Source organism: Sus scrofa, chromosome 15, assembly GCF_054392235.1.
Source record: "Sus scrofa isolate SSC_HxYL_T2T_F1_AM1 chromosome 15, Sscrofa_HxYL_maternal_Yorkshire_Landrace_v2.0, whole genome shotgun sequence".
Lineage (NCBI taxonomy): Eukaryota > Metazoa > Chordata > Mammalia > Artiodactyla > Suidae > Sus > Sus scrofa.
This window is the reverse complement of record NC_139397.1, coordinates 119848985-119872019: the sequence shown is the minus strand read 5'-3', so window position 1 is coordinate 119872019 and position 23035 is coordinate 119848985. Positions and strand designations below refer to the sequence as shown.

The 23035-nt window shown below is 45.4% G+C and overlaps 1 protein-coding gene across 15 annotated transcripts in view; it reads right to left on the bottom strand.

Annotated features, from left to right (window-relative positions):
• The window catches only part of CDK15 (cyclin dependent kinase 15), a 105298-nt gene that overhangs the window by 10460 nt on the left and 71803 nt on the right, over positions 1–23035 (bottom strand). For all 15 annotated transcript variants that reach the window (XR_002339420.2, XR_014828895.1, XR_014828894.1 and 12 more), the window contains 2 exons: positions 12832–12880; positions 5080–5219 (listed from right to left, as the gene is read on the bottom strand). Coding sequence is in view for 9 of the 15 variants with exons in the window: in XM_084998373.1 (XP_084854499.1) it covers positions 5080–5219; positions 12832–12880 (189 nt within the window). In the remaining 6 variants the exon portion in view is untranslated. The remainder of the gene's footprint in view (positions 1–5079; positions 5220–12831; positions 12881–23035) is intronic.

Below are 23035 nucleotides of genomic sequence, written 5' to 3'. Positions count from 1 at the left end.
AGCTGTGGTGTAGGTCGCAGACACGGCTCTGCGTTGCTATGGCTGTGGTGTTAAGCCAGAAGCTGCAGCTCCGATTCGACTCCTAGCTTGGGAATTTCCATATGCCACGGGAATAGCCATAGGAAAAAACAAAAAAAAAAAAAAAAGAAAGAAAGAAACCTGAGTGAGGATTGTCCTATTATTATTAAAAAGACACCTTCAGATGATAATGGCATTAAGAAGAGGACGGCCTTCCTCTCACTGGAGATCTTGCCTCCTTAACCATCCAGACCCCATCATCTTTCAAGACTCACTCACAAAGCCAAACTGGACCCCCACAGCTGGAGTTGAATCTCACCTCCTTTGACCTCCCAGAGCACTTCACACTAGGTCTGCAGCTGTTTATATACTTGACTCACTGCCTTAAGGACTGTAAGCTCTTTGAGGACAGAGTCCATGCCTAATTCATTTTTGTACCCCTCAATCTCATATCTGAGAGACCCTCAATAAATCTTCCATGAATGAACTGAACTCAATTCTCCCACTACATTAGAAACCTGAGTCTAGGATGGGCCCGTAGTCTCAGCGATAAGCCAAAGAACTGGAATAGGTTCAGAGTAGAATAAGGAAACAAAATAATTAAAAGGTAAAAGAAAAAGAATCGATATTGGGTGTGTGGGTGGTTGGGGGGGAGGTCAAAGGAACTTAGAGAAGAAAGCTTTGGAAAGTGATATCAAGAGATCTTCAAGTGTATTAAAGAGATAATATCGAAAAGAAGGCCTGAAGTTCTTTTATGGGAGCAAAAAAACTGCTCAGATTTTAATGGGGCCCTGTGAATAAAATCTGCTGAGACTACCAGAGTACAGATACTAGGGTTGTGTGATAAAGGGTAGTGATAAATGCCATGTCTTCTTCCATCCCTACAGGGACCGAAGTCTATGATGACAGGAAGGACTCTGGTAAATTGCTTTTGCAAAATTACTTGTGAAACAATTGCAAGCTTTTAAGTTTCAGGAATTTTTTTTTTTTTAAGATGCTGAAACTTAACTTAAAGGAGAAGGGGGATTTAGTCCAGGAAGGAATGGGAGAGACTCAAGCCTGGGATTTGCAAAGCAAAATGGGACCAACGCACAGAGAGAGACAGCCTTTGATGTCGTTTCCATCAAGGACCAGGGCTTAAGGACCAGACTCTTAAATCACGTGGCATTTACTGCCCAAGATAAAAAAACTACTTTTGTGGATCAGTGTCTGTGGTTCAAAATGGCTAGGTTCCAAAATCAGTTTTCACTTTCCAAGGGTAACATGTGGAAGGCTCCCTGCAAGAATGGGGTGGGGCCAGCCTCTAGAAGGGGCAGCTTAATGATCTTCTGCTCCCCCCACTCCTGAGTCATTAAGCAGCGTTCCTTTCCCTGAGCCCAAGTTCATGCTGAGGGCAAAGGGAATTAAACGAAGAAGCTGAACCTGCAGCTAAGATTAGAGAGCTGCCAAGGGCCTAATTTTAGGTCCTAGCTGCCCCAGCTGACGTCCGGCTCTGCTGGCTCAGCCATGAGGACCACAAGTGTGGCCGTAAGCTGATGACTGAGTGGGTAGAGCGTCTCTCCGGCCATCTGCAAAAGCAATTAGCTTGCTGCTGGGGGTGTTTTCAGAGAGACTACCCATAATTTCTCCTTCAACAAATGTTTCTTCAGGTGTTCAAGAGTCAATAAGGGAAAATGTCAGCGCTTGGCAGAAATTCCCACATGCTTGCCATTCTAGCATGCATGCTTCTCCACTTAAGAATGCACTCGGAGGGAACTAAGCCTAAAATTCCTGGATTTTCATGGCAAGTGATCCCCTGGGTTCCTCTGGCCATCAGCTTCCGACCACAACCTAGGGACCTCTCGACTTCGTGAAAACGGACACGGATGGATGAGAGTGACCCCTGCATTTTGGGGGACTCTGCGCCACGCTTCCACTGGCATTTAGGCTGTCCTTCCCCTCTTCACACGGTTCCTAGCCTCAAGTTTCATGCTTAAATTGTCTTCGTCAGAGGGCAGACAATAAGAGCTGGCATCTCCCAGATCAAAGGGGAAACAGAATATATTTTAAAGTGACAACTTTGTTATCCTGAAACCAGAATAAAACCAGAATAATAAAAATGATACAAATATAACTCCCTAAGTGATTCCAGGCTGCCGCCAGAGAGGAAAATTTCTTGCATCATTATGCCAGGGAAACTCTCTTTACAAACCACTCACAAGAGCATGTCTTATTTTTGCACAATTCTTGTTTCTGGGCAGCCACCCCGAGTCTGTGTCCCTGCGGGTTGGGAAGTGTGATAACGGCTGGCGCTCCCAGTCTGCAAAGGAGGCTCTCAATAAAGGCTCATGGCCACAGATGATGGAAAAACAGCTGGCACTGCCAGGCTAAGGGAGTGCATCCTTAAAATCCATGGTCTTGATGAGGGCCACTGTTCTCAAGGCGCACAAACTGGCCCTGGTGGCTGCTCTGTCTTCCTCTGTTTTTCCTTTCAATTTTCCTGGTAGCTTTGTTTTCCCTGTCTTCTTGTCCATGTCCTATCTGTCGATCTGTCTCTCAACCCACTTCTGCCATTTCTGCCCCCGCCCCTCACACACACACACACACACACACACACACACACACACACACACACACACATACACACACACTCGATCTGCCCCCCTTCCCCTGTCTCTTGGCGCTGGCCCTTTCATCTTCTCCCTCGGGGATTCGAGATGTCGCTGCAGGAAGTGCTTGTCGGCCGAGGCAGCAGCAGCAGAGCCCTGTGGCTTTGACAAACCTCATTTAATTGGGAGGAAGCCAGGAGAATTTGAAAGAACTGAAACATCCACGAAACTCCTTTTATCAGGCATAATTTAAACTCTGCATGGAAAAACCCCTATATGTATAAAGAAAAGTCAACTTCCCTCCTGCTGTGAGCACTCCTCGTCTCCCCCCCAGCACAGGCAGGCTCCTGCAAGATTCCATCTTTTCATTTTTCTAAAAGTGTCAAAGTAGATTTGGGCTCTGTGGCTGGGTGAACAGAGAAGGAATACAGATCGGTTTGGTCCCTCTCATAGACCCACATGTGCAAGTGCTCTCTCTCTCTCTCTCTCTCTCTCTCTCACACACACACACACACACACACACACACACAGAGTCCCTCTGATGGTGGCTTTGCTTTAGGTGACCAGCAAGAGGCAAAACCCAAGTTTCTAACTACACATCAGTTTGCACCGGGATTGTTTTCTCCTAATTACTCTCCTTCAAGGAAAAGCCGTGCCCAGAAAACTCTGAAGATTCCCAGTGGTTCTCTACGTAGAATAATAGAAGAGGAGCCCCTGGGAGAACTTTCTTTAAATGCAGAGAGGGTGTGAGTGTGTGTGTGTGTGTGTGTGTGTGTGTGTGTGTGTATCTGTCCTCCCCCAGTGTGTATACTTGGGTGGAGTGGTACTTAGAAGTCCCAAGCCTGAGAGAAGAAAGCTATGAAGGGGGGGATGTAGGAGCTCAGACTGGGAAGGTGATAGCGGATGGGAGTTGGGGAGGGGTGGGGATGAAGCTGGGAGTGAGTACCAGAAAGGGACTAAGAACTGTAGGTCGCCTGGAATGTCTTTTACTCTACCCACATGCCAAGCCATTCTACCCACATGTCCCTCCCTTGCTTCCAAATTCCACTCCAGAGTCACCTCCAGTCTAATCCATCTTACTTGAGTTATTCTGGTTCCTCCAAAGAATTGCCTTTAGCACACACATATTCTCTGAACATCTGCAGCTGATTACACACAGACTTTTAGCTGTTTAGATATGATTTGTGCTAATATGTGTACGAGGGTGTCCTGTTTCCTCTTCCTCGCCCTCTTTTCCTCCCACTTCATGGGATCTTTGAGGTCAAGGACAAGCCTTTTTTTTCCCTCCAATTTTATCACACTTAATATGTTCTTGACACTTAATGGCAACTTAATAAATACAGCTGACCGACTCTTTTCACAGGGTTAAGTAAGACATTAACCCCAGTTGTATGATTATGGTTATTTTTGGAGATCCTAAGTGACTCACTTTCATTAAAAAAAAAAACAAAAAACAAAAAAAACAACCCACAAGAAGTCCCAAACTAAGAGCTTAGGACTGATGCAGGACCACGTCCCGAACACTGCAGAGCTGCATCTGCAAAGCCTGGAGACTTGGTCCCCGTCATGTGCCACTGTCTCTTGGACAGAAGCTCCCACCGCATCCCCTTTCTCACTCCACTCCACCCATCTCAGGACCCTCTTCGCAATCTGAGCCCCCTGGACTTTCCTTAATGGCTTTTTTTCCTCTCTGGCTTAGGACTTCAAAAAATTGTTCTCAGTTGAATGGTGGATGTTTTCAAAGAAATGCCACCTAAGGAGGGTCCCCCACAAACAGGCGGGGCCATGACTGCATTGCCCACATCCTCTGAACAGCCTCTCCCAGCCACATTCTGAGAAACAGGAGGAACACTCCAGCCACATGATCCCTCAGCAGTTTTCAGATTTGGAGGATGACTTCAGGCCCAGGCAGCAAAGCTGATTCTCAGGGTAACTTGTGTTTCCCGTGGGCGTCCAGCCTGGCCGGACGCTCCACTCGCCCCATACCCCACCCCGTGCTTCCTTGGGCAGCATCAGATTACCAATCAAGACAGGCCAGCTCTCCTCTCCTGACATATCCATGTCACCTATCATCTTACTCGCTGTGGAAAAAGAAAAGGGGGTTGTTAGGAACTTTGGTTTTGCTTCTCCTGGCAGATGCTGGCGGAAACAAACTCAGAGGAAACTTTCATCTCCTCTGATTTCTAAGTCTAGGTGTGTATATGGGAAAGGTTTGGATCATTACAAGCAGGTCTGTGTCATCTCAACCCTCGACTTTAGAGTTTTAGAAAATCTCAAACAAAAGGCAGGCAAGATGTGGTCCCCATCCTGCTTCTCCCAGCTCTCAGCTTGCAACTGGGTGCAAAGTTTACGACTCCAGTGCTCCGAGAAAACAGACACTGAAACTTATATGTGTATGTGCACGTGCATGCACACGCACACACACGCGCACACACGTACGTGCACACACGCACGTGCACAATAATTCGCTCACCGTCAGGAAGCTGGTGCAGCTGAGCTGGCAGCACACTGAAATAATCGTGAACCAGCGCTTCCTGGGCGGACACGCGGTCTCTGGGAAAGCCTTTCAGCATTTGGGAGGCCAGGTCTTCCGCTTCAGGAGCCCTGCACAACCTGGAAAAGCAGGAAAGAAAAAGGGTGTCTGCAAAAGCATGGGGGACAAAAGAAAAGTAGCGGAGGTGGCTAGAAGAGTTTCAAATAGAACTTTGCTGGGATTAGTAAAGTTTGGCAAGTAGAAAAATACCACCCCCCACCCCTGACACTCTTCCCTGTCTCATTACCAAGATGAGGGGGAAATGTCAGCATTCTGTCATTCACCCCCCGCCCCCGCCTCCACCCCCACTCCACTGCAGCTCTGGGTACCTTGTATACATAAAGGACCTGAAACTATGATCACAGAAACAGAAATACAGAGCTAAGGGTTCTTCTCTAAGGAACACAGTAGCCCCCAGCAAGCAGAAGAGTCCTGTTGGAAATATGCTCTAAGGGCAGCAAGCATAGAATCCTGGAAGGGGAAGAGGGAGAGAGGAGATTCTGGAGGGCGAAACTTGAGTGGAAAACGCCCTTATTCACAGTGTTTCTGAAGCTCAGCCCTCAGGATGATTCTCTAAGACTACTGGCTTTGTCTGAGATGGAGCACAGGACAGAAAGAACTAGTTCTTTAAATTACAGTAAGGACGACTCCTCAAGCTGGCCTTATGTTGAATTATAAATTTGGATTTGAGCAAATCCATTAGCTGAGCAACTACTAGGTGGGTGGTTGGATCTGGGAGATACAGGAAAGCCTGCCTTCCGGTAGCTTGATCCACTAGAGGAGCCAGACACTAATCAAATGATCACACAAATGCATAAGTGCAGCTATGAAGAAAAAGGTTCCGATACCTGACTTAGGAGAGGCTCGGGGAGGACTTTCTTGAGGAAGCAGCATTTGAGCTGAGAGCTAAAGATCTGGGGCAGGAGAAGGGCAGGCTTTGCAGGCCCCACAGTGGGAGGGAGAAGAGGGATTTTAAAGAAGGGAAGAAAGGCCAGTTGGCTGGCCTGGGACAAATCAGAAGAGAGGGGCCTGATATAAAGTTGGGGGGCAGGGGAGGGTGGAGGCTGAACCTGCAGGCCCTGTGGGTCGGCATGCTTCCTATGTACTTACAATGTCTAAAAGTCTTTGCTAATCTAGCCCCAGTCATTTAAGTACACCCAGCTCTAGAGCCCACCGACAGGTTTGCAAGTGGCAAGTACGAGACAGAAAACTGTGCTGATCCCGAGAGGCAATTAACTGCAGAAGTGATGGCTGACATTCAGAATTAAGTTGCATGGCCATGCACCTCCCCAGTTAAGCCAAACCAGATGGGCTTACGTAATGCCGAATGTATACATCAACGTGAAGTGACAAACACCTTTCCTCCCCAGGTGCCATGATGCAGTGATGCTGGAAGCCCTGGCCCAGAGTGGGAATTTGCCTTATTTTTGCATAAGATTTATATAGAGAACTTTCAGGTATTTGATTCCTGTGACATAAGACTGTTTCTACAAACAGATGACTTTCCCTTTAAACTCAAGAGTAATTACTTCATAGATTTAAGATAGAGAAGAAATTTGCAAAGTCCCAGTCCTTGCAAATTTCCAGGCCAGTTAGGAGAAGGGAACCAGGGCTGGAGGCCTGCTTTGTAGTTTGTGGCCAGAAGGGCTGGCAGGTCGTCTTTCCATGTGGGGGGCCCTGCTCAGGAGCATGTTGTCAGGGCCAGTGAAATGAGAGCCTGGAATGGAGAAACTGGTTCAAATCAGTAGGGCCTAGGATCAGTCCGGAAGGAGACTCAGGGAAAATCTTGTGAAAACAATTCTAGGCATTCCATTCTCGCTATAGGGTGGTGGGGTGGAATGTATGCCAAAATTAGGGGCCTGAACCCACTCTCTGAATTTCTGAGGGGTAGGTGCTCATGGTGAAGGGGGAGCGATGCATCTATAAGCATCCACCTCCACTCTCCCACTCCAATCAGGTTTTCTCTGCATAGTCCCAATCATTGGTCCATAACAACTGCATTGGTGCTGAATTTCTCTGTAGATGGGGCTTAGGAGCTGCCATCTGATTGGACAAGGAAAGCTAGAGGGTGTTAGCAAGCCATACATACTGTTTCTGTTTAGACTGTATTTATGGGTGGCTGGGGAAGCCGGGAGAGGCTGGTGGAGCTTACAGGGGTAGCAGGGATACACATAAAAGAACAGGCCACTTTCACCAGACAAATGAAAGAAGGGAGAATAGAAGCTAGTCAGTAACAGGAGGACTTCTTTTTGATGACTTTCCTAGTCAGCTAACCAGCCCTCCTCTCACCCTTCCCAAGAAGTTGGATCAAGGCTTTTTGTGATACTGGGATTCATTTCAATCTCATGGCCTCCAAACTATGACCACCACCCCTTCTGCTCCTCAGATGGCAGAGGCGGTGACCAGGGCAAGAATACAAAGGAAGGCTTTCTTGAAGTTCTCATGGGTCTTAAAGCAGCTGCCTACTTCCATGGCTGCCCCCTCGGCCCACACCAGCGGTTGGCCCCAAGATCAACACCAGGGGTCCAGATCACATTATGAGGGTCTACAGGCTGGGGTGGGCCCAGGATGCCATAAGAGTCAGCCCCAGTTTGGGGGGGGGGCTGTGATGGAGCTCAGGAGAAGCCCTCAGCGTGAGAGGGGTTACCCTGGGCTGGGGGGGGTGGTATCTTTGCCATCTGAGCCAGTTTCATGTTGGTCTTCCCTGTATTAACCAAATACGTGCCTTCCTGACTATACACCTTTGTTAGCAGCACGCTTAGCAGGACCACCCAATCTGGACAAGCATTCTCATAACCGCCACTTTGCTATTAGCACAGTGCATTCGTATTTGGGAGCTAAGAGCCCTAGGAATACAGATGTGGCTTCTTGGGGCACAAATGTTAATTTACTTCCACGTTGGTATCATTCTGTCCCTTGCTACCATCTGTAATCCAGCCCACTCTCCACGGTCTTCATTGTCATTTCTACAATTTGCCACCTCCTCCAACTCCTGCCAGAACAGTTCTTCACTGCTTCTTCAACCCCTACTTTGGAAATGAAAGTTGGTATGCAAGGTAAACGTCACAAAATCAATGTGCCGGCCAGCACCTTTCCATCCAGGCTAAATGTTAATCAATACTATTTGTTAGGCTTGTGAGATTAACTGTGGAACATGCCAGGAGTCCCTTACAAAGCTCGGAGAACCCACCCAATTCATGAGTCTGTTAATAAAGACAAGGAATCTTCTGGTGAACCTCTCCTTCTAGGAACATTTCTACAAGTGAGACGTGTTCCATTGCCAAAATACTATGTGTTTTTGGTGGAATACTTAGAAAATGAAGAGAAAGAAAATCAAAGCGGAGCTCCTGTTGTGGCTCAGTGGTTAACGAATCCGACTAGGAACCATGAGGTTGCGGGTTCGATCCCTGGCCTTGCTCAGTGGGTTAAGGATCTGGTGTTGCCGTGACCTGTGGTGTAGGTTGCAGACGCAGCTCGGATCCCGCATTGCTGTGGCTGTGGTGTAGGCCGGAGGCTACAGCTCGGATTAGACCCCTAGCCTGGGAACCTCCATATGCCACAGGAGTGGCCCTAGAAAAGGCAAAAAGACAAAAAATAAATAAATAAAAATAATAAAAAAGAAAATCAAAGCAATTCCATCTCTCTGAGATGACCTCTTTCACTCAAAGATAATCACCATTGCTTTAGTGTTTACTTCTTTAGTCTTTTATTTTTAGGCAGATATATTTTTTGTTTTAAAGGAAAAAAAATGAGGTCACACTCTACATACTGTTTACTTTTTGCACCTGACTATCCTGCCCATCTTCCCAGGACTCTGAATAGCTTTAATGACCACACAGCATTTCATTCTTTAGAAAGACTATCATTACATAGCCAAACCCTTATGGAAGATGTTTCCTTTCTTGTTGGGGTGTGAGGGGTTACTATTAAAGTCATGCTGTGACAAATACCCTCAAAGAGAAATCTTTGTGTCCGTGCACCATAATTTCCTTAGAATAAATTCTGAAAATCAAAATTCCCAGGTGGAAGGATACCAGAAAACAATGTTAAATTTTTGTTTAGAATAGCAACTAATTGTCCCAATTTCCATTTCCACAAGCAGTTCAAGAGAGCCTCTGTCTGTGTGTGCAAAGAAAACACGTTCATTCCAGCCACCCTGAATTGCCACAGGTCCCACTGCTCATAAAAGTGGTAAAAAGAATTACAGCGGTAAATCAATCCTAAAAGATGTGCTGGGTGTGAGGACATCCACATTTAATTTTAGAAGTCCAAAATAGAAACACAAACACTAAGAAGAAGTGAAAATCAGGTTTTGCAGTTGCGTACCAGCAACTGGCACATCCCTTGACACATCTGGAGTCTGGTGGTTCTCAAGGGCCTAAGGCAAGAGCCTTGATTACTTAGCACAGCCTGGCTCTGAGTATAAAAGTCTCCCACTTGGAGTTCCCGTCCTGGCTCAGTGGAGATGAATCTGACTAGCATCCATGAGGATGTAGGTTTGATCCCTGGCTTTGCTCGGTGGGTTAAGGATCCGGCATTGCTATGGCGTAGGCTGGCAGCTTCAGCTCATCTACCCCTAGCCTGGGAACCTCCATATGCCGAGGGTGCAGCCCTAAACTGACAAAAAAAAAAGTCTCCCATGGACATCGCTGCCATCAGGTTGGTGGTGGAAGAGCTTTACCTGTTTGCAGTGCAAGGCTGGTCACTGTGAGTTCGACTAGGTTCTTTGGTATTTTCCCCTATGTCCATAGAAAGAGAAATAGGGCAGGGATAGAATGGGCACTTTTGTCTTTTTTCAATTGTTCCGTTTGTTTTTATTCTAACATAACTTAAGGCTTACAGAAGAGTTTCAGGAGTAATACAGAGAGTTATATGTTTCACTAGCTTCCCTGAATGTTAACATCTTACATAATCAGAGTAAAATGTTCAAAACTAAGTAATTAATAATGGCACAATACTATTTGCTAAATTTCAGGCTTTATCCAACTATCATTGGTTTTTTTCAATAATGGCTTTTTGTTGTTATTGTTTCAGGAGCGTGGATACCTTTTTGAAATGCTCTCAGTTTAGGATGCGGTGAAACAGATACCTCAATAAGAAATATATTCAAACACCAAGAAGACATATCAGCGAAGCTGTCCTATAATTTCCCAATCCATCTACCAAGTGAGTGGGTGTCCACTTACAAGGCCCACATTAATTGGGTCACCATCAAACCCCAGACAAGGCCCCAAGGTGCATTTCTAGGCCACGCACAGTTTCACTGCTCCTCTGCAGAAACAGCCAGCGACAACTAGGCTGCTCATTACTCAACACACTTGCAACCTGACTCAACTGAAAAAGCCATAGGAGACCTGTGTACTAGATGAGGCAACACTTACTTAGCTTGATGTCCTTGGTCAAGTTACTAAACTTTGAGCTTCAGTTTCCTCCTCTTTGAGCTGGGAATGGGATTTGTGAGGAATACATGAAATAACAGATGCAGCCCCTACTAGGCACAAAGCAAACAAACCTCCCACCTACACTTGGTCCCCTTCAACAACACATGGTTCTTCACCTGTCTCTATTCTCTGTTTTCCTCTGGTTCTTCTCAGAGCCAAGAATTTTCTTTTGAGATAACCTAGGCTAGTCTGTCCAATAGCACTGTCTGTGATGACAGAAACATTCTATTTCTGCCTCATTCCATATGGTAGCCCCTATACACCTGTGGCTATTGAGCCCTCGAAATGTGGCTAGCACAGTTGAGCAACCAAATTTGTTTTTTCTTTATTTTTTAAATTATAGTTGATTCTATATCTATTTTTTAATTGAAGTATAGGTGATTTACAATATTTTGCATTAGTTTCAGGTGTACAGCATAGTGAATTTGGTTTGGGTTTTTTTTTTTTTTTTTCTTTTTAGGGCTGCACCTGCAGACTCTGCAGTTCCTAGAGGTCGAATGAGAGCTGCAGCTGCCAGCTTATGCCACAGTCACAGCAACACCAGATCCTTAACCCACTGAGGGAGGCCAGGGATCAAACCTGCATTCTCATGGACACTATGAGAATGGTTCTTAACCTGCTGAGTCACAATGGGAACTCCCTGGGGGGGTTTCTTTTGCAGATTATGTTCCATCATAGGTTATTATAAGATATTGGATATCATTCCCTGTGCTCTACAGTAAGTCCTTGGAGTAACTGCATTTTAAATTAATTTAAAATCATTTAAACTGAAATAGCCACATGTGGTTAGTGGCTACCGTATGAGACAGTGCATCTCTAGACATTGCTCCTTGCTTTGAGAATCTGAGCAAAGAGAAGCCAGGGGTCTGAGCTAAGGTAGAGGTATTGATGGGAACAAGGCAATGGGCTGAAGTGGGGCAGGCGTGGTGTGTGGTCAGAAAAACCAGAGGGATGGTCAGGGGCATCCAAGGTCTGCTCAGCCCAGAAGGAAGGGCTGGCAGGGCCGAGCGGGGGAGAGGGGTGCGACAGTGCCAACAGTGGCAGCACAGGGGAGCAGGGGGGGTCTGCAGGTTTGGAGTCACCATTTATCTTGGAAGCCAGTGGTGGAACAAAAAGAGAAGGGAAGCACAGAAATTCCAATCTCCTGAGCTAGGGGCTAGGGAGCCTGACCATGCTGGCAAGAGAAAGTTTGCACATCTTGAATGAAACGATCGACAGCAGTTCCCTGGAACCTGTCTCCAAAATAACAGGGAGTTGAGGTGAGACAGCGTGTTTGAAAATAAGAGTGGAGCGTGTGGCTCCCCTGGGGAGAATCGTCCCTCCCAAAAAAGATTCTTTGCCCGTCCCTAGTTCTGTGTTCCAACCGACCTATTTTACTCTTTGTGCTCTCACACATACTCTCCGTGGAGATTTTTGAAAGCACATGAACAGTAAGTATGGAAAGAAAAAAAAAAATCAAACAGACTTTGGCTGGGTTAAACCCTACCACGTTTTCAGGGAAGAACAACGTTCAGACATTCAGTTAGGATCTCTTTCCCTTCTCCCCACCTGCGAGAGTGTTTTTCTTTGACATATGAGCTCCCTTCCCCTGTCTCTGATGTTTTCCTCACTGCCCTTTTTGCCTCCTCACTGAAGCAAAAAGAACAGAGCCTCGGCTAATTACGCTCAGATCAAATAATACTGGTTATTGTAATTGGTCATTGTCCGAAAACACTGAGTTCTTCTTAGCCCTGAGGTTGCCTGGCACGGCTTAGTTAGCTAACTATTCCGGGAATGTCTCTATTATCTGTTTTACTTTGCAAAAGAAACTAGGGATTTGTTGAAAGCTGGTAATAAAAGTCTGCCCTGGTCTGAGCTGAGACTGCGTAGAGAGGGCCTGGGAAAGCATGACCTCCATGAATCACGTTGCCCCCCCCTTCCAATAGCCACTCAATGATGTTATTTGGTTTCTCTGTGTCGGAGAATAATAAACCCACTAGGTTTTCTTATAAGCCAACACTCCCTCATTCGCAGGCCCTCGGGGATGGTTGAGGGGCACAAAACAATTTTAATGACCAAACTCCCTGAGAGTAAAATGGTTCATGGAGAAAAACTAACAGACTCACAGGTGGCTGCCTCTCCCAGAGGTGTCTTCCTGGGGCTGAGGGACCCCAGATCAAGGGGCTCACGGGCTGGGTGTTCAGAGGACTGAGGGGCAGGGAAATGTCCCTTCAACCCTGCTCCAAGAGAAGCTTGCCCAGGGAGGGCTTACCTGTGCCAGACATCCTGAAGGCTCGGAGGCTTAGGCAGTGGGAACCATTCTGGAAAGCAGACATAGACAGGTTAAAAGACAACCACCTTAAAATCCTGTGGCCAAAACCATTTAAAATTCCCAGTGCTCTTCTTGCCTTAGATTAAGAGAGGATTCAGGTATCAGGTAGGCAAACTAAATGATATTTAAGGCCTCTTCTCCCTCTGAAGTTTGATGATTCCGTGGAAGGTCACTACTCTGGGTTGAATTGTGTCCTTCCAAAGTCATAAGTCCAAGTTCCAAGTAACTCAGAATTTGACCTTATTTGGAAAAAGGGTCATTGCAGACAGAATTAGTTAAGATGAGGTCAGTAGGGTGGATGCTAACCCAATATGACCAGAGTCCCAGTCAAAAGGGAAGATTTAGACACAGAGATGGACATGTACAGCGAAAGACAAAGAGGCTGTGAAGAGACAGAAGGAGAAGACAGCCGGGGAGAGAGGCCTGAACAAATCCTTCCCTCAGAGCTCCCAGGGGGAACCAATCCTGCCAAACCCTCAACTTCAGACCTGGCCTCCAGAGCCGTGAGGTGGTTCACTTCTGGGGCTTAAGGCACCCAGTCTGTGGTGTTTTGTTAAGTCATCCCTGGACAATTAACTAGTAGGCACAATCCTTAGTCAAACCAGCAAACCTTTATTTAATGTCTACTATGAGCAGAACACATGCTGAGTGCTGGTTGAACACAAAGTAATCAAAAGGAACTTCCCCAATGACAGAGTTTCAATTCATTTGAGAAGACAAAACATGCTTCCCCCGGTCCCCACCCAGTCCTCCCCCAGCCCCCAGAAAATTCATGTGACGAACGGCAGAAAATTCATGTGACGAACGAGGGGGCAAAGTCTCAAAGACTCAAAAAGCGGTAAAAAGTGACAGGACCATAAAAAATTAAATAAATAAGCAAACAAACATAACTACTGTTGGCCAAAAAGTGGGGGGGGGGGATAATTTTTTATGTCACTTACAGTAAAAATGGAAGTGAACTCTAGCCTGAAAATCCAAAATGGATGATGATAAGATTTATAATTTTCTTTGGTGCACTCTCTATAACATTTACATGTGTTTCTATTATTTTTTGATATGGAGACTATTCATCCTAAACTAAAACTCAAATAGAAGATAATAAAATAGGAGTATTTCAATTCCAGAAATACTAATTCAATGCTTACTCTCTGATAGGAGAGGCTGCAAGGGTTAGAAGCTATGCTACTTCTCAAATCCTTCTACTTCCCATTCCAAATTGAAAGGAGTATTTCAGCTCTCACCTAGAAGGATGATTCTGCTTTATACTTTCCTTGCCCAAAACATAATGGTTTTGGCTTTAAAAGCGCCCTTGTTCCAGCTTTTATAGGAATAGAAGACACCAAGACTGTTTATCCCACAAAGAATTTAACCATCATTCGGCCAAAAAACAGGTTTGATAATACTGACCTAGTCACACCTGTCTACGTATAGAAAAAGCCCTGGAAGACCACTCACCCAACTGTGAAAAGGGTTCAGGGGCTTAGCCTTTTTACTTCTGTATTTATTGTCTTAAATGTGTTTATTTTTAAATAAAAAGCCCATATTACTCGGTAACTTCAAAAGTCAGTTCAATTCAAGATAGACTTGATGGGTGCTCGGAGTTGCAGCCTGAAAGGTTTGATCAAAGAACTTGATTTAAGCTGCGTTGTCAAGGTCAGACGCAATCAAGTGTGAGCCGCTCTGCTGGCGTTTTATAGTCCCAGGTGGGCACCAGGGGGGCACTTGTCTATACTGGCTGTTTACTCTCTCTTCAGGTGACTGTGCCTACATTCAAAGAACCAGTGATGATAAGAATACCTGGCATTTGTTCAGAATATTTATTTCCTAACCACTTTCTGCTGCCAATTGACAGTTTTCCCAGGCCAAACAAAATTAAAATATTTCCTCATTCAGTCCTCTTCCAATTTCCAACCAATAGAGTGAAATCCATCTCAATGCTCTCCCGTGTTCTGTTTTTCCCTTCACACAGCCCTACGCGCTGGCCTTTAGTATTTTAATAAATTGCTAGCTTAGTATTGTTCTTGTGGAACATGGGTTTGGAATCAGATGAATTAGGGTTTGGACACTGAACCCAAGGTTTGAAACTGCTACTTCAGGCTCACTGAGACCTTAAGCAAGATAGGTTCACCATGGCCAGCCTGTTTCCTTAACTCAAGTTGGAGGTCATGATTGCCTCACAAGGATTAAGTGATTTGTTGAATTTATTTACTTATTTATTTTTGTCTTTTGTCTTCTTTTAGGGCCACACCTGTGGCATATGGAGGTTCCTAGGCTAGAGATCGAACCAGAACTGTAGCCGCTGGTCTATGCCACAGCCACAGCAACATGGGATCCGAGCCGAGTCTTTGACCTACACCATAGCTCATGGCAATGCCAGATCCTTAACCCACTGAGTGAGGCCAGGGATTGAACTTGCATCTTCATGGATGCTAGTTGGGTATGTTAACCACTGAGCCATGATGGGAACTCCCTTGTTGAATTTATTGATTCAGTGAGATAATGAGTGCAAACTGCCTGTTTCAGAGCATTAACCAAAATAAATCCTATTTGCTTCTCCTTCTTTCTCTTCCTTTGAAAAGTGATGGGCAATGTAAACTATGTGTAGTTAGGACCCTGGACTTTGAATCCACCCTACGCCTCTTAACTAGCTGTGTGACTTGAGGGTGCTGCTTAACCTCTCTGGACCTCAGTTCTCTCATCTGTAGAAGGGAGATAATAAAACTCCCATTGCCCAGAGTTGTTGTGAGAGTTAGAACAGTGAGTGCATGTAAGTATTTCCTCACCCTCGGCCTTGTTTCCTTTTGCCTCTTTCTCTTGTTAGATGTACCATGTCTTTCTCTCTCCTCTCAGGTATTTCTGCCTCACTGTTCTCCTTGGAAACCCATAACTTGCTTTTCATTCCACTGAACTTCTAACATGTGCTAAGCTTGAGGTCTTACAAGCCTGGCTTAATTTCTTTTGAGCTTTCAGTGTGGACCAGAGGCGTGTTTCTTAGCTGTGTGGTGCAGAAACATGAACATGAGCCCGGGCTCAGATCTCTTTTCTGCCACTTAAGGGCTCTGGGATTTGGGGGAAAGTATTTCCCCTCTCTGGTTAAGCAACTCAGAAGTTTCTGAATCTTTAAAATGGGAACATTTTCCCTGTTGCTTGGGAGGATTAGATAAGATTAGACACTTGGGAGTTCCTGTCGTGGCACAGTGGAAACGAATCCAACTAATATCTATGAGGATGAGGGTTTGATCCCCGGCCTCACTCAGTGGGTTAAGGATCTGGCATTGCTGTGGCTGTGTGTAGGCTGGCAGCTGTAGCTCTGATTTGACCTCTAGCCTGGGACCGTCCATAAGCCATGGATGTGGCCCTAAAAATGAAAAAAAAGATTAGGCACCTGGCCTAGAGTAGGGTCTCAGTCAATGTTAGTCGTCTTCCTTTTTCTTTTTCTTCTCTTTGTTCCCACCTCTCCTTTAGGAGAGGCAGCATGGTCCCTGGTCCCACACAGTGGTCCCCAAGCCAAGAAGCATCACGAGGGAGAGTTGCGGACAAAAGGAAGCCCTAACTCCACCCCACAGAGTCAGACTCAAGGAGCCTGGGGAGGGTCTTGAAAGGGTCTGTTGTTGTGTCTAGTTATTATCATCTTTAATGTCTCTGGATATTCCTAGAGGGGCGCTAAATGAGGCAAAGGATGCTGGTTGAGCAAGGAGGGCCAGGTCTGCCCCGCACCAGTGATTTCTACACTTCTCTGAGACTCATTTCCTCAAGTGGGCCTGGGAAAATCCAATTAATCAACGTAGGTAAAAATCACAGAACATCGTGTCTGACACTTACTTCATATGTTTTTCAAGGATGTGAAAGGGTCGGCATGACAAGGGAAAATCAGTCCTCATAAATTCTACTGGGAAAGAGTGGTTTATTCTACTTTTAAGAGTGGCTCCAGGAGGCAGTATGACAACATCGACCTTGAGGTTCCATGACTTCTGTAGACTGTATCTGACTCTCTTCCTCATCTAATTTGTAGCTACGTTAGCCTAGATAGAGGGATTGAGGTGTCCAGGGTCAGCCAGCTTGCTCTTAGGAAGCAGAGCCAAAGCCCAGTGCCTGCTTTGTGGCCAGCCCTCCGCCCTTATGCAGATAAGTAGATGCTGACCGACCCTGCTTTGCTCCCATTGATTTTTCCCCAGTAGTTAAACTACAAGCGATCAATGAGAGAACGATCCACAAAGAGGCATTTTACCCAGCACCGTTTCACCAGGAGACTGCTTCTCTGGCTTCGGTAGCCTCTCAAATCATGGGGCTGTAGGTAGCTTATTTCCCTTCTCCTTCCAAAGACGATGGTAAATCATTAGACCAGATTCCTCTCCATCTCCTCCTTTTCCAGCTCTCTTGAAAAGAGTTTCCAATTCAAGTTCAATTGGAATCCCAGGCAGGAAGAGCCAAAGAAGTTGCAACGGGGCAAGTTTAAAAGCCGAACATCTTTATTTATTTATTTATTTTTCTTTTTTAAGGCTGCACCTGAGGCATATGGAGGTTCCCAGGCCAAGGGGGGTCTAATCGGACCTAGAGCTGCCAGCCCACGTCAGGGCCACAGCCAGATCTGATCCGTGTCTGTGCCCTACACCACAGCTCACAGCAATGCAGGATCCTCAACCCACTGAGCAAGGCCAGGGATCGAACCCACAACCTCATGGTTCCTAGTCAGATTCATTTCCACTGCGCTATGGCAGGAACTCCAAAAGCTGAACATCTTAATTTCCACACGAAAGAGAGTAAAAGTGAAATGAGGGTCAAATGGTTGCTCCAGTAATAAAATCATGCATTTAAAAAAATATATCCTTAAGGAATATACCTTTAAGTTATATTTACATATATAAATATGTGTATTTATATACTTTAAGATATCTTTAAGATATATCTTAAAATATATTTTTAAGGAATACATCTTTAAGATATATTTCACAACCGATTCAGATCAATAGAGATTTGTTGGTTGATTGATAAAATATCACCAGGATCATTTCGAGCCTTAGCACAAAGTAAAACATTTTCTAGTTACTAGAGTCTCCCCGCAATCACCCGAAGGTTATCAATGGTGCCGTCTACTGAACTACACCTCTGGAATTTCCCGAATACAATGCATTCCTGAGATACCATATATTTAGATAGTTGATAATGGTGTTAGCTTTAATTCGCTATCTTGAGCAGGAACTTTAAAGCGGCTTGCAAAAATCTGTTGCTCTTCTATCTGTCCCCCCCCCCCCCCACGCCTGCCCTCACCGCTGCTCCTCCCTCTGCCTCAGGTAGCTGGCTTGGAAGGTCCCTCAGTCCTTTGCTCAAGGAGTCTAAATTTGGCTCTGGAGCACCAGGCTCTCTCCTGTCTGGGTGTCATCAGGACGCCAAAAGTCAGTACACTCCTCGGCACTGGAGCCCGGCACCTCCATTCACATGGCGGGGGCGGGAGGGAGTGTCACTTTTCTAACCCTGCATCAAAACTTTTTTGTGGATTCTAAGCAAGTATTTCATCCTTTGAAGCCTGTTCCTCTCTTCAGAGGAAGGAAAGCCAGGCCTTTCTCCTGGTGGATGGATGGAGAAGGGGGCGGGACAGGCACAGTCAGGAGTCCCCCTCCCCGCCCCCCCTCCCACCCATGAGCAGTGCCTGTTTAATGTCTGTCCACCCCCACAAGCTATGTTTGCGCTATAGCTGGATCACGCCATTCCAAGTGTATGGCATTTAACAATGTGTCACTTGACAACATTTATCACTCCCCTGGCATCTCTACGAATGTTCAAGGGTCACCCGGGGCAGGTGCTGTGCTCGGCACTGAGACTGTGGGCATGGCACTTGGCACTCCCTTCCAGGATTACTATTGCCATGGGATGATGATGATGACAATAATGATTATCACCATCTTCTGGTCTTTTCTGGCCTCTCTGGCTATTCCTCCTCAGCTTCCGAAGACTCCTTCCCTTCTACCCGATCCTGCAGCACTGCTCCCCCAGGGCTCCATCAGTCTTCCTTCGCTACATGCGCTCCCTGGAGCAACTGAATTCACATCTGGAGCTTTAAATACCATTTAAGCAGATGACTTCCAATTTTGCACGTCTAGATTAAGACCCTTAAAATCATAGGCCTGCACTTCCGTTTTTTTGTTGTTGTTTTGTATTTTGCTTTTTTAAGGGCTGCACCTGTGGCACATGGAGGATCCCAGGCTAGGGGTCAAATCAGAACAGCAGCTGCCAGCCTACGCTACAGCCACAGCAACTCGGGATTCAAGTCAAGTCTTTGACCTATACCACAGCTCACGGCAACACCGGCTCTTTAACCCACTGAGCGTGGCCAGGGATCGAACCCACATCCTCATGGATACTAATTTGGGTTCGTTCCTACTGAGCCACAGCGGGAATTCCGCAGAATTACATTTCTCATTGCTTTTGAGATATCTCCATTTGGTGGCCCCAGAGATCTCTTAATCTGGAAATGTTCAAACCTTATACTCATTACATGCCCTACGAATCTATTCCTCAGTACCCCCCTTTTTTCCCTCTGTGCCAGTGTATGGTACCCTCATTCTCTCACCCACTGGATTTAGGTTTCTCCTTCGCAACTCAAATCTAGTCAGTTACAACCTCCCCTTGACTCTACCTCCTACATGCTTTTTAGTTTTGCCCCAACAGTCCTTATCCTTTGCCACGTCTCTAGCTGAGACTTCCTATTTATCTTCTAGAAACTAGAGCATTGCCACATTGCTTCTGGTCTTGAATTTAAACTACCAATTTAATTCTACATATAGTCTTTCAAGCACTTTTTCTAAAATTTAAATCCTGCCATATCACTTCCCTGCTAACAATCACCCAATGCCTTTTCTTTGCTTATTAGTCAAGTCCAAATCCTTAGGAGGATTATGAAGCACGTTCCAATCTGGTACCCATCTACCCTTTCATGTAGCTCTAAGAATGGCCTGTTACAAAGCCAACATTCTAGGAGTTCCCGCTGTGGCTCAGTGGAAATGAATCTGACTAGTAGCCACGAGGATGCAGGTTTGATCCCTGTCCTTGATCAGTAGATTAAGGATCTGGCATTGCCACAAACTGTGGTGTAGGTTGCAGACACAGCTCAGATTCCACGTTGCTGTGAGCTGTGGTGTAGGCTGGTGGCTACAGCTCAGATTCACCCCCTAGCCTGGGAACCTCCATACGCCACAGGTGCAGCCCTAAAAAGACAAAACAAAAACAAAACCCAAAGCCAACATTCTAGCTCCCCCGAGCAATTCACCTGCTTGAATGTTACCAAATGTACCTACTTTCCTACTCCTCTGTGTCAAGGTCCTTTGTCTGGAATGTCCTTCCCCTCTTGCTCACCTGCTGAAAGCCCACTTCATCGTCTGTGACACCTAGCTCATGTCTCTTTCTTTCAGACAGTCTCCAAGTTCCCCAGACAAACCAAGGCCTTTTTCCTGGTTCCTAGAGGCCCCAGGGGATCATGCTATAATGATACTTTCCACACTGTATTATTTATTGTTTCCCCTCTAGACTGTATTCCTTGAAGGCAGATATCCATGTCTTATTTATTTTTGAATCTCTCAGTCCCAGCACCTAGTGTTCAATAAATATTTTTTGAGTGAATGAAAAATTGATACTTGGAGGAAAAATAAAAATGAAATAAATTTATTAAAACTTATTCTTAAAATGTAAAAGTAACCCAAGAGAGCCCACTTGTGTTTCTGGCTCTGTATCTTACAGAGATGGATGACGTAAGGCACTGGCAACAAAGGTGGGGAAGGAGTCTTTGGTTTGAACCAGTTACATAATATTTTCAATTTTTTAAATTTTTTAAAACTATTATTTCCCCAATATGATTTTTTTTTAATTTTTAAAAATTATTATTTCCCCAATACAATTTTTTTCTACTGTACAGCATAGTACACACTGTATGGTATAGTAACCCAGTTACACATACATGTATACATTCTTTAGGCCTTTTTCTTGAACTAGGAAGAAACATAGCAGGATTTTCCTTGGAAAAAAAATTTTTTTTAACCTGCCATCTCTTAGTCATACTTTTCCTACTTTGAACTACTTTACGATCATTTTGCCCCCTCAATAAAAACTAATAATTGCCACCAAATAAAGATGAGAAAACTAAAAATAAATGCAGAAACTAGAAGAAACTATTCATGGAAAGCAAAGTGCGATGTGTATCAAAATGAATTTTGCTGCCTGATCTGGGGGATGGGTTAATAAAGATGTTAATTGTTTGTTTGTTTGTTTTTTTCTTTTTGGGGCCACACTCACGGCATATGGAGGTTGCCAGGCTAGGGGTCTAAACTGAGCTACAGCTGCCAGCTTACACCACAGCCACAGCAACATCAGATCCAAGCCGAGTCTGTGATCTACACCACAGCCCACGGCAATGCCAGATCCTTAACCCACTGAGTGAGGCCAGGTATTGAACCCACAACTTCATGGTTCCTAGTCGGATTCGTTTCTGCTGTGCCACAATGAGAACTCCAAAGATGTTAATAGTTAACTTCCAGGAGCTCTGGGTTCCGCTCCAGAAGTGTGACAGCCATGACCCATTGGTGGTTGAGATATGCCCTAAACATCACGGCTTCCTTAGCTGGAGCGGAGGAGGGAGGGGGGAGGTATGGGGGAATTGCTAGAGTCCCAGGATACGGCTGCAACCCCATTACACTCCAGAAACTCGGCGCCAAGCTCATAGATTCTAAAAGCAAGTCTGAGCTAAAGGACATGATCATTTGGAAACAAACTTAGAAAAAATGTTGTTGATTGACTGATTTCCCAGCCTAGGGCACTGTTTTATTACCAGATCATTACATTTGCCCTTGGAAGGCAATGTGGGATTACCTATGAGCACCAACTGCAAGTCCAACAGGTCATACATTGTGGGTCATCCCCTTCCTGGCTAGGTGACTCTGGAAGACACATACCTCTCCAAGCCTCAGCTGTCTTGTCTATTAAGTAGAAATGATAACATTGCCCTACCTGATAGGGCTGCTGTGAATCCAAGAAGGATGTATGTAAAATGCCTCACTCCTAGTGAGTGCTCAAAAAAGAATAGTTATTTTACCCAGCAATAAGGTGAATGGCAACTTACTGCACTTTCTTGGCACATCAGGCAGAATGAGAATAATTAGTCCAGAGGGTGCAGTTGGAACTAGAACCCAGGTTTCCTAACTTCTGGTTGCTGATTTCATTTAACAAATATTTATTGACTATTATGAGCCAGTTATGGGGGCAGGTATAAAATACTGCAAACAGTGGAAGCAGTCAGGCTTACTTTGTAGAAAACCTCAGCTCTCTTTCCACTGTTTTATGCTTTGGGTGAAACTAACAAAGACAACAAGAATGCATCTGTGATTTAGTGGTCCTTACTGAATACCCATCATGTAGCCTGTAGACAATAAAAGTTCTGCGGGCGGTGGGGGGGTGGGGAGCCCCGGGGGGGTGGGGAGCCCCACAGCTGTAGCTTAGGCAGGCCTCTCATAGCAGTTCAGGATGGGGAGCAGAAAAGAGCCTTTACCAGAAGGGACAGCCTCAATAGGTGCTCAGACTGACTCAGGTAGGTGTTTGAAAACTGCAAGCCAGCTCTCTGGGTATATGAATTCAGGCAGCATTTAGGCCCAAGCAAGCAAACCTAAAGTCAGTTCTGGTCTAGAAAGTGTGCCTGACATCTAGAAGGAAACCAAGAATTCTAAGGGATGGCGTTCCCTTGTGGCACAGTGGGTTAAGGATCTGGCGTTGTCACTGCAGTGGCTTGGGTCGCTGCTGTGGTGTGGGTTCTATCCCTGGTCCAGGAACTTCCAAATGCTGTCAGCGTGGCAAAAAAAAAGAAAGAAAGGAAAAGAAAAAGAAAAAGAAATTCTAAGGGAGCAAACTTAAACAGAATGAAATAGGCTCTCATGCACCTGTCATTGAGTCTGAACACTGGCGAGCAGCCAAATGACTTTCCACACTGTGTTTAAAAAAAAAGAAAAGATGGACACGAACTTTTGTTGAGCACCTCCTAAAAGTTAGGCATCATGAATGTTAACTAAACTTACAGTGGTAATTGTTTTGCAATATAAAAATATATCAAATCATTACGTTGTGCGCAACATGAGCCAGAGGGACATGACATAGTCAACCGAAGGAG